The sequence below is a fragment of the Ctenocephalides felis genome, unplaced genomic scaffold, assembly GCF_003426905.1.
Source record: "Ctenocephalides felis isolate EL2017-DRISC unplaced genomic scaffold, ASM342690v1 CF-g0.4_SCAFFOLD_01170, whole genome shotgun sequence".
NCBI lineage: Eukaryota > Metazoa > Arthropoda > Insecta > Siphonaptera > Pulicidae > Ctenocephalides > Ctenocephalides felis.
Window position 1 is genome coordinate 6,829,648 of NW_020537324.1, and position 12,715 is coordinate 6,842,362.

General features: G+C 30.9%; 2 protein-coding genes across 3 annotated transcripts in view; one reads left to right on the forward strand and one right to left on the reverse strand.

Moving 5' to 3' along the window:
- The window catches only part of LOC113366119 (discoidin domain-containing receptor 2-like), a 329,299-nt gene that overhangs the window by 179,255 nt on the left and 137,329 nt on the right, over positions 1 to 12,715 (forward strand). The window lies entirely within an intron of this gene.
- On the reverse strand, positions 5,594 to 12,381 carry LOC113366120. Its single transcript, XM_026607673.1, has 6 exons — positions 12,270 to 12,381; positions 11,939 to 12,082; positions 11,472 to 11,623; positions 11,260 to 11,396; positions 11,000 to 11,106; positions 5,594 to 5,727 (listed from the first exon to the last, which is right to left on the reverse strand). Exons 1-6 carry the CDS (start codon positions 12,340 to 12,342, stop codon positions 5,705 to 5,707), a joined length of 636 nt encoding a protein of 211 aa, XP_026463458.1. The 5' UTR covers positions 12,343 to 12,381; the 3' UTR covers positions 5,594 to 5,704.

The following is a 12,715-nucleotide window of genomic DNA, read 5'->3' on the forward strand; positions in this document are numbered from 1 at the left end:
GACTGGACAGGAGCCCTGGGGCCTCCGCGGAGACTCCCGGCCGCGGAGACTCCCGACCGCGGAGACTCCCGACCGCGGAGACTCCCGACCGCGGAGACTCCCGACCGCGGAGACTCCCGACCGCGGAGTCTCCCGACCGCGGAGTCTCCCGACCGCGGAGTCTCCCGACCGCGGAGACTTCCGGCCGCGGAGACTCGCGTCAACGGAAATCGATTGGTCGCAACACCGATAATAAGTCGAGAAATCGATAACAGGTCGCAAAATCGATAACAGGTCGCGACATCGATAATAAGTCGCGACATCGATAGGTCGCGACATCGATAATAAGTCGCGACATCGATAAGTCGCGACATCGATAATAAGTCGCGACATGGACAATAGATAGCAAAATCGATAACAGGTCGCGACATCGATAATAAGTCACGACATCGGTAACAGGTCGCGACATCGATAATAAGTCGCAACATCGATAATAAGTCGCGAAATCGATAACAGGTCGCGAAATCGATAATAAGTCACGACATCGATAACAAGTCGCAACATCGATAATAAGTCGCGACATCGATAACAAGTCGCGACATCGATAATAAGCCGCAACATCGATAACAGGTCGCGAAATCGATAATAAGTCGCGAAATCGATAACAGGTCGCAACATCGATAATAAGTCGCAAAATCGATAATAAGTCACGACATCGATAACAAGTCGCAACATCGATAATAAGTCGCGATATCGATAATTTGTCGCAACATCGATGATGAGTTGCGAAATCGATAACAGGTCTCCAAATCGAAAATAAGTCGCGAAATCGATAGCAAATCGTGAAATTGAATACAGGTCGATAACAAGTAGCGAAATCGACAAGAAGTTCCGAAATCCATCAACAAATCGACTAGCAATAACAATATCACAAACCTTACATCAGGCTAGCAAAATTCTGGAAAATATGCATAATCGATTACGAGTTGCTGAATCGATCATACGTTGCATAATCCATAACAAGTTGTTGGGAAATTTTTAACCCATATTATTTTAATTGATATTTCAGCCAATGTTGAAGACTTGAACGTTTGCTTAATCAATTAATAATATTGCAAATGCGTGCTAGATTTTATATTATCATGTTTCATATAAATTAATTTCATTCAATTATTTCAATCACCTCGTAGCTGTTTATCTGATTGATGAATATCATGTAAATATTAATTTCTGCTTGCATATGCATTTTCACAAAGCCGGTTAATTAATTGCAGCAGTAATCTGCTCTGAATTATTATAAATAAAAGTTTCCGTTTCAATAATTGCAATGCAGCGATACGTCATCGACTCTTGCAATAATTATTAATACGCAATTTCCGATCCAAATTTGTAATGATCGACATCATGTAATTATTTCAGTATTTGAATATTAATTAGACATGTCATGGTTTTAGAGTACGGAACCATCCATTGTGATTTTTCCTATTTCGTATTTATTGATGAAGCCAGTGTAAGCTTAGAGCGCTTTGTGTATTGTGGAATATAAACAATTTCATTAATAACATATTTGCTTAAATCTGGACGCGGTATTAACGTCGGACGCAGCAAAATCAACAAATTGTTTCGACCATATGAATAGCCCATGACGTTCGGTTTGTGTTCTGATGGTGTTGCATATTTAACGAAATCCTGGATGCGGAATTAATAATAGACAAACCAAAAATTCATGAAGTAACTTTTATTTTTAACTTCCCGTAAGATAAGTTATAGTAATGGGCCAAAAATCAAAAATGAAAATTTTTGCATTTCTTCACGTTTTGGCATACTTCAGAAAAAATCGATGTGTGTGTGTATGTACGAATTGATACAATTTTTTGTCCACGTTTTCGAGCGCACGGATCAACCGATATGAATCGTTCAAAAATCATTCGATTCCTATTGATAGGGTAATGTGCTGATTAGTTTTTGGCAGTAAAGAATGCAGAAAGTAGAGATCGAGTTTTGCGAGAACGGAGTATCAAATTTGAATGATCTAAAAAACATTCATTTCTAATTATTGGTAGAAGTAGTGATTAGTTTTTCGTGAAGGCAGGTCCAGCCATTTCGAAGATACAGAGCTAAATGTACAAAAAAAGCAGTTTATGAGAGAACTAAGCATCCGATTTGAATATTCAAAAATTTTCTGCAAAACAATTGCATTTGGACAAAAAATAATTTACTTCAATTTTTTTATTTTTCAGAATTTTTTTTTGTATATCGAAAATAATTCAGATTTTAATTTTAATTCTGGCTAAAGCTCTAGAGCTCACCTATATACTTTAAATAAATAATTTTTATTCTATAATTCATTTTATATACATTTTATAAATATTAGACCATGTTTCAGCTTATATAATAATCTATTTGAAAACATTTAATATTCCTCGAGTTCCAACAATTTGCCTTAAGGTACGATACACCACTAGGTAAACTTGATTTTAAAAATTTTCATTTTTCCATTACAGTTTCTTTTTCAAACAGCACAAAATTATGAATCCATTTATAATTAATATCTAAAAATTCTGCCGACGTTTCGATCTTGTCAAAACACAAATCTTTTTATTTGTGTCGAGACGAGTACGGTTTCAGAATTTATAATTTTTTCAAAAGATTGCTCCTCGAAAATTAATTAACAAGACTCGAATCGTATGTCATGATAACATTCGAAAACATTGCAACTGGCACATGGCCCAGAAAAACGGAAGATTTAATAAAACAAACCAAGGAACCTTTTGCTATTTCGCAACAGCATTAGCATAATAATAAAATAATAATTTCGTTACTGTATTATTTTAACATCGAGAGTGCAATTAAAATTCCTGGCGGGTTTCATTTTCTTCTGCTCGCTCCCACTGGAGATGATTTTGAGAAAGGTTTTAATAAAAATAACAATAACGAAATATTATGATTGTTATATGAAATTTAGATATGCCCACGCATTGAGTTAAATATAAACTGAGAGTACATGGCCCAGAAATAATTATTTAATAGCAGAATAAAAATTCAAGAGAAGAGGCATCAGCAACTTTATAAAATTTATAATTGAAAGTTACAAAATTTGATAAGATCTCAAGCATCTGATATACTCCTGTCTTTTATTTTTTCATCACATAAACATAAATAAAGTCTTAAACATTATACAAAAAAAATATGTAGCAATTCGGGCAGAAGAAGGAACATATCAAATATTAATTATGTTGACATATATTCCACGAATTTTATTTTGGCAATCACTCATGCTTATATGTTCCTCCTCGTAACTTATTCAGTTAAAGAAAATATATTTATACAATAGGACGCAACATATGGTAGCCATAAAAATGTTGCAATTTTTATGGACACAGACGTCTTGTAATAAATTGTAGAACACAAAAACTTCATATGTGTATACAAACCTACAAATATATACAGGCACACATAAATCTACTTCAAACAGAAGAAGGGCGAATGAGACCAATTAGGTCAAAGAGTGAGAAATATTGAATTCTAGAACCTCCCCCCATAAAAAAATGAATAACAGTGGTTGCTATTGGTATAAGAAGCAAGCGAAGCCTTTTGTCAGTATTATACCCAGGCGGTATTGAGCCCAACATACCCAGACAAAAGATCTAGCCTGGCATATGTTGTAATGTTCAGCTGCTAATCAGTTACTAATATACTAATATACAAATATGTATATATAAAATATCAATGATATTAGTGAGTTCTAAATATATATTCTGTCATTTGATCCAAGTCCTTATAATTTTCTTTTACACCCTTTATAAAGTTTGGGCCCCCCTAGCAAGTCGAGAGTCTTTAATACTTGGTCGCACGTGTGTGTACGTTGTAAAGTAATGTCTGCGGAACCAATTTCGGCTAAATGCAAATATTGTCTTAGCACACGTGATTTTACATATCCTACATATTACATGACATACCTATACCCGCGGCTAAGAACTACATGCATTACTGAATCAATTTGCCTTCTGGATATTTTTGTTTTAGTCGAAATTATCGTTCACAGTCTAGGTAGTTTTTGTATAAAAATAAAAATAAGAATCAAAACCACATAGTAAAAAATTGAATTATGGGTATGGCGTTGTTGAAGTGTTTTGTAATCTGGAAACAACGACATCTTTATATTTAGTTAGTCAAGGAGGAAATTTAGCATACAAAATGATACTATTCTTTTTATTTTTTATCAGTTGTTAGATAGTTCATAGTTCTACGAGCTTTTGTGCTAAATTTTCTCCTTAACAAAGATTTTAGAAGACAAATTTAATGGCTTCAAATTTTTTATTAATTTCCCTCATACCGGATACATGTAGTACAAAAAATAACAAAAAGTCTTCATTTTAGGTGTTTAAGGGTATAAAATTAATATTTAGTTAAGATAATTAGATTACCTTATCATTATAAAAATGAAATATCACGAAAATTAGGTACTTGCAAACATATATTATGTTATAACAATATAATGTTAAGAAAGTAATGATCAAAATGAAGAAGAAAATATACGAATTACAAGAAAAGTAAAAATACACGTTTTTCGTTAAGAAAAAATATTAATTGTTTTATTTTGGTTGCTAATTGTGATATCAATAAAAGTAAAAAAAAATATTTTTATTATCAGAAATTCACTAATACTAATAAACAAAAAAAGAAATTATTTTACTTTAGACATCCTGTAATAATATTTACAATAATTGATCGAAATTTTATATAAAAAATTAATAATTAATTTCAGTATCATTTATATGAATACAAGCAAAAAAGGTAAGATAAAATAGAAATATTGAGTATTCAAATTGTTAATTAATTCTGAGCTTTGACAATGTAGAAGATGTTAAGTTAATTATAACTATCATTTCAAAAGTTTTTAAAAAAGTAACAAATTGTATCGGTATACTTCTAACTAGAAAAAATAAACTAAAAATTTAGAAATATAGTGCATAATCATTGTACTTATGTACGTAGCTGGAATTTAAAAAATGCTATTTTATTGCTAGAGTTATTTTATTATTTAATCAAAATTATAATATTATTTAACACATCATGCCTTTTGAATTGAAAGCTTTACAACCAATTTTACCAAATTGACTCCGGTGCAAAGATCTGTTATACTTTTTCGATATGTTCAGTAATTTTTTAACTACACATATTTGTAAAAAAATAGTAAAAACATTTGAAAGCATTCAATAAAAAATATACTACAAATTTAATATTAAAAATATTGTGAATATATTATGATATTTGTAACTAGCGGTTAATAGTAAGTTGTTATGTCAGCAGATCAGAAAAGTTGAACGCATATTGTATATTATTATATTATTGTGTAGAGATTGTTAAATACAATGTATTGAAAGCAAAAAATGTAAGATTAGAGTTAAGATAAATTATTGAATTTTCTATTGAAAGTAGTTGTATTTCATTGAAAAATCCACCTAAAGAGAGAGTAGTTTTTTAATAAATTGTCTTGAATTACTGTCACATTTATCAGTAAGTATAGTTCATTTTTATTCAATTCTATCTCTTGTAAACTCTCAACCTGCACATAGGCAAAAATATGATCTCAGTCCCCATTTTCGAGCCGGTGGTAATAGCAGCAGGAACAAGTTCAGAAATTCAAGTAGACGCCGCCGCGTCGTTTGAACAGCCGCAAAATTTGTTTGCATAGAAAACGTGCGCAATTCTCTGGATATTGTCACATACGATGAACTCCCCGGACTGAATTGTTTGAAGATACTTTACTTAGACTTTGATGATGAACATTTAATTAAATGATATTGCAAATATATAGTATCACTACAGACGAGAGCTGTATGACATTGTGCTGTGTAAATTGTCAATTGTAAATGGAATTGCGGTTAAAGGCGAACGAGCTTATATCTTTCTCAAAGCGGATCATATTTTGATAAACTGAACCCGAGTTGCATAAGAGAGACTTAAAGGTATTTATACAAGTTAACTTGTTCAAACACATCCATGATATATTGAATTTTCAGCAGTAGGAATTAAATGGTCATGAGGTTTCATAAATTAACGTATAGCTATTTGTTTTAATACTCATATATTCCAACTTTTGTAAAAATTTTTCAAGACGATATGATGTTAGTGTTAATGCATTTAAGAGATTATCTCCTCTGAGATATCTCTCTTTTTTTATTTTTGACATTTTATTTAAAATCGTATGGCCATTTTTTTTCAATCTTCGTGTGGGATATTCCTCGCATGAAAACTTGAACTGTAAAAGTTTCATTAGGATTCTTTATTATAAATGCTTATGAAGCAAATATATTAATAAAATTAGGTATCATTGCAAATATAAGAAATACATACAACTGGATAAAATAGTTATGAAGATAAAATGCATGATGAATATGTACCAATGACATATTGAATATTCATTGCAAATAAATGTGAAACTAGTGGGGCCCATGGCATCGTGCCTTAAGACAAATTTCTGGAACTTCCTGTACCGTAATTAAATATTTGAGGAATATTAAATGCTTTCAAATAGATTATTTTTTAAATACTGTAACTTATATATATGTTTACACAAAATTGAATAAACAAAACTTAATCAATCGAATTTAGAATGAAGTCATATTTATAGGAATTATATAAACTGAATTGCAAAGTTAAAATTGTTGTACATATTATAAGAAAAAATCATATTAGTGAGATTTAGAACGTTAGCTAGAAAAACAATTAAATTTGGTTTAATTTCGATATTCAAAAAAAATGTTTTTTGGAAATTAAAAAAAAATTTTTCCAAAAGCAATCGTTTCGTCAAAACAAGCAGTAAGTTTTTTGAATCATTCAAATCATGCTTAATTCTCTCAAAAATGCCATATTTCGCACATTTAGCTTGGTATTTCCGAAACGGCTGGACCTGCCTTTGCCAAAAACTAAACAAAATATCTCCCAATCATTACAAATTGAAAATTTTTCGGATCATTTAAATCAGACACTTCGTTCTCTCAAAAACTCGATTACTATTTTCGGCACTCTTAGCTCCGTATTTCCGTAACTGCTAGACCTGCCTTTGCCAAAAACTAATCAGCACATCTTCCTATTAATAGAAATCAAATGTTTTTTAAATCATTCAAATCGGTTAATCCGTGTGCCCGAAACCGTGGACGAATATTTGCTGAGGTATGCCAAAATGTTCAGAAACTACTGAAACGTGAACATAAGCAAACATTTTCATTTTCGATTTGGACATTTGATATAAAATTGAACAATCATAATACGTCCAGTTCATAAGATCTGACTATAACTTTTATTTGTATTACATATAGTTTACATTGATTTGTGATAAGAATTTCTGGCACCATATAGTTATGAAATTAATTTTATTTGATTTGGTAGAGGAATAGTTATAGTGTATATATAGCTTTATACCGAAGAAATAGAATCAGCTTTCTAAAAAAAACTGTTATAACAAGCCTCCAGCTTCACTGTTCAATATTTATGGTACAAAACATATAGTAAATGAGCATAATATTTTTTGAAAATATTTCTATTAAAGCGTAATACTGAAATGTGCTCTAAGTTGTGTACCTTATTATAAAAAATAAATCCTTGTCTATGTATTCCGGTGTACTTATCTAAATTACAAAAACTTAAAACTTCTCATGTTTTGACTTGCATCTCAAAGAAGGTTAATGTTTCTTTGAAGCTTTAAATAACGAAAGACTTTGCGTTGCATGTCCGTGTTAATTTTAATCAAAACGCAAGACATGAAGTGAAAACAGTCGCCTCTTATCAGTCTTGGGAGCATTAATTAATTTAATATTTATTATTAATAACAACAACGTAATTCATTTCACTAATCTTGCTGAGAAACTTTAAAACACGACGCGAGGGAAAAGTTTTAGAGTTTGTACGCATCCAGAGATAATAAGACTGGAAGAAATTGAAGAGTTTAATGAAAATGTTTTTTTGATAACTTTTTTTTGAGTGCTCTTGCTATTAAGATAGAAAGCTGTTACAAAAATAATATAAAAAGCTTATTTCCAATAGTTCTAAATTAAAGTAAAAATTTATTTATTTCTACTACAATTCGAAAGAATTTCTGCATTATATAGCTTGGTTCACTTTCAACATTTAAATCGAAGATAATTACAAACTTTGAAAATGCTTTTGATTGGAAAAATCTTATTTATGATAATAAATATAAATATTTTCTATATTACACAAAATGTTAATTTCTGTAAGTCAGTTTATACCCTTTATAAATAGTCACCCTCTTTCTAGATGTATTTCTACTACGTTCTTTCAAAAATAAGTACAGATATGTTCAGTGCTAAGAACTATTCATAAAAATCTAAGTTTTATCATAAAAAATATAATATAAGAAGCTTACAGTATTTCAGTTGCAAAAACGTGTGTTTCTTTACTAAAGATTATATTTTCTCTACAAAAACGAGATGTATGGTTTGCAAAAAGCTTACAGACTGAAAGACGTGCTTTATATCAAGGATAAAAATATATGTTATTAAATAAGATGATACTAATACGTTTAAGTAGTAATGATTCAAAGAATTCAATTTGAGTTATATATAACTATTTATTTTTCAAGTATTTGTAAAAAAATATGTTCTTAGTAAGCAATCACGACTACTGCCTATATCATCAAACTTAAATTTCCTCTTTGAAGGCATATCATATTTATATACAGAAAAGGGTTGATGCTATAATGAGTACACTGATCGTTTAGGTATATCTTAAAACATAATCTAGTCCCTAAAATTTGAGGTGTCATCAATCTCAGATAATAGTATTAGAAACTTTGTTGTGTATGTAGCTCTTTAAACGTTATAGTTTCCTGGATAGACCTTAGATATTATCTAACTCATTTGGAATCTTTCAATCTAATAAAGTTAACAAGTTTTACCCCTATGAAGTATGACAGTATTGATAAAAAATTTAGCTTAAAAGATAATTCAGTTAACATTTGAAATTTAAAATATTTTTTACAAATATCAAATACCCTGCATTTATTTAATTAAATCAATAAAAAAACACTTACAGAAGCTATCATTTCTCCAAAATTTAATTTTATGAATTGTTTAACAGGTCGCTATTAAAATAGTTATCCTGTCAGAGTATAAAGTGATTAGATATTTTGTAAACTTTTAAATATATTATAAACGTGATGATTAGTATAAATATATTGGCAACAATATGTATTTTGGTAATATTATTGAAATTATTTAATAGCTCTCTAAAACGATATTTATAATCATGGTCATAAATCATAGTCATTTAAGCTACAATATAATTTATTAAATATATTCTTATTTAAAAACAATACTTCTATTACTTTGATACCTCAACTCGCGCTTTATAGTACAGCGCCTATTTGACTACACCCGAAAAAGCTCTGCATAATTATGAAAAAAAATTTATAGCACACATTCTGACTAGTGTTAATTTTTTTTGGAGCCCGAATGCTTTTAAAGCAAGGGTCAATAATTCACCATGAAATAAAAAAAACATATAAAAAATTATAAACCTACCAGAAGTAAAAAATACATATACAAAATTATAAACCTACCAGAATCAATTGATTGCTTTTTTAATTATTAACTTCCCGTAAGGTAAGTTATTGTAATCGTCCAAAAATCGAAATTGAAAATTTTTCCATTTCTCGACTTTTTGAAGGTTTCTGAACATTTTGGCATACCTTAGGGCGCACGGATCAACCAAAATTGAATGGTTCAAAAAATAATCGATTCCTATTGATAGAGAGATGTGCTAAATAGTTTTTGGCAAAGGCAGGTCCAGCAGTTACGGATATAAAGAGCAAAATGTGCAGAAAATAGAAATCGAGTTTTTGAGAGAACGGAGCATCCGATTTGAATCATCTAAAAAATATTTAATTAGTAATGATTGGGAGAAGTGGTTACAAGTTGTTATTAGTTTTTGGCAAAGGCAGAACCAGCCATTTTGAAGATACAAAGCTAAATGTGCAAAAAAATTGCAGTTTTTAAAAGAACTAAGCGTCTGATTCAAATGATTCACAAAACTTTCTGCTTAAGGCACGACGCCATACACCCCACTAGTTATTTTCCGAAATCATTGAAAGCATCTACGTCTCAAATTTGCTTTGAGAAAATTATAAGCTGACACTATATTTAATTAATGTATATATTTAGTCGCAAGTAGATCATACACAAGAATTAGTATTCTACTTCATCCATGTTTATGTGATATTATCAGCGTACAACATATTTTTCTTCAATATTTATTGACATAGGTACAATTGGACAGAAAAGGTAAAAAGTTTAAAAATTGTGATCAAACATTAATTAATATTTATATATTTTATAACGACAGCCTTATACATTTTAAATTAAAAAAAAATCAAATCAGATATAAACTACATAGATCATAAATAAGATCGAGAAAAAGGGAGAACAATTGTGTTCAAACATCATGAGATGCATTTATTATAATCGCTATTTTGAATAATGTTTTAGACAAAAAATGCATCATAAAAGATTTCTGATCCTTATGTTATTATATACAAATAGTATCATTTATATTTTTTCCAGCTCCCTCATTACCTTTCTCAGGGCATAAGGCAGGGTTAAGGTGCTAAGCGTCAATCTAGCGGAACGTTTGCGATAAGACGTTAATTAAAGCGCAACACACGCGCTCGAGTTTTGATACCGTGGCGGGAAAATCAGACGTCCCGAATCTCAGAGAAACTTCTGTTCTGACAGGAGACAGACGGAGAAAGAAACGCACACAGCACTTGGAAACAATATGAACGTTTCGTGGAATGCTGATATGATGTACACACTAGGAGATATTTGTGTAATTAACCAAATAGTTGAATGACGGAAACTGAAATGAATTTGCAGGAAAGGATATTCATGTGTATACCTAGGCACTTAGAAAATTAAAGGAGCATAACCGGTGAGTTTGAGAATGCAGAGATAAATATAGTATAAATATTCATGACAAAGTTAAATAAGTGACTCACCTTTGCCGTCAACATTTTGCGTCTTTCCATTATCCTTACGCAGTAGACAGCCATATTCAGTAGCTTTGCTTCCTCCAGAGACTCCGCTCAGAGACGACGGCAAAAGCCTGAAAATATATTGAAAACTTAGTAATATGCACTCGAAATCGTTAATTTAGTTTGGAAATACAAATGTTTGTATATAAATAATAAAAGGAATTGTACATGAAAGGAAGCTATGTTTTGTTTATAAGAGATGTATATGACGTTTAATTTTTTACCTGTAAGGCTCGTGATATACTGATGATGTTTCACTATCAGAATCTTCTGCCAAAGGCGCCGCATTTGGCGGCGGTGTCGTCACAGTTTGAGGAGCTGCGGCTGGGGACTTCCGGGCGACGTCACCATACGGTGGAGCCTTCAAGTAAGCAGACAAATTATTGTTACTAAAATAATGTTTTTTATCGGCATATAAAATAATTCTTCTTATTACCTTTAATGTCAATCTGGTTCGAGATGTCAGCACTGGTGTAGACAAATGCAACTGCAATTCTTTCATAGTAATCGTAGCAGCATTTCCTTGACACTGTTTGCCCCCGGCCAGTCCTGATAATCCTACTAAACCAGGTGCGGAAGAACCACCCCCTGTAAAAAGTTTTAGTTCTAAAAAATCTATTAAATTTTCAAGTTTGATGTATGTAATGCTCGCTGTGCACAAGTTTATATTGCCGATAACTGGAAAACCGTAATAAAATTATTAGAGTGCTTCAGCTACATTGTGAAGACGGAAAGGTTGTAAATAAAGTTTGATTCATTGATATATAAAATGTTTTCATTGTAATACAAAATCTCAATAAATATAATATTTTCTAGAAAGCGCAGATATAGGTAAGGGCAATCATAAGATTCTATACTATACTGAAATCTATTTTATATTGAAATTTAATTTCGCAAATTTACCTGAGGATACCAGTGCAGTATGTTTGTGAAGTAAAGCAACTTTCTTACGACCTCGTCGGATCATCAAGAAAACTGTGCAAGCTAATGCAAGGGCCAAAACTGCCAAAGCTCCTGTGATTAAACCAACATAAGCTTGGGTGTGACCTAAAAATAAATGAATATATTAATAAAATTGTTATAATTAAAATAATATTAATAAAATTTAACCACATAAAATAAAGGTCAACTTTGAGAACTCACAATTCATAATATTTAGTAATTATAGAAAAAATTTCCAAAATCAATACAAAATTTTTTGATTGTTTTGACTACATATTTCTATTATCATTACCGACTGGTCCAGATCTCCTAGGAGTAATATCTTCCCGATGATTAAGATCTCCACTAATTTCTAAATCCCGCATTGGCGTATTTGTAGGAACATTTGACCCAACTGCATTATTCTGCTGAGCCGAAGCATCTTGCAAAAGATAATATTGCTCTAATATCTCATCTGTTAAATTTCCTATTACTGGTGCTGAAAAAATAATAAAACATGAAAAATTAGATACAGATGTAATAACAGTTCTGTATAGTATGTAATAATAATTTTAGTAGATTGAAAATTTTAGAAATATATGACTCGACATGTATCTCTAGGAGAAGATGTGTATGGTATGTGTGTTGATGTATGAGCACATATAATATTCATGCACCACTCTACGATATTACAACACAAACCTGGTAGAACACAAATCATATAACGTATGCTTTCCGCATATTTCCTTCTGTTTATAA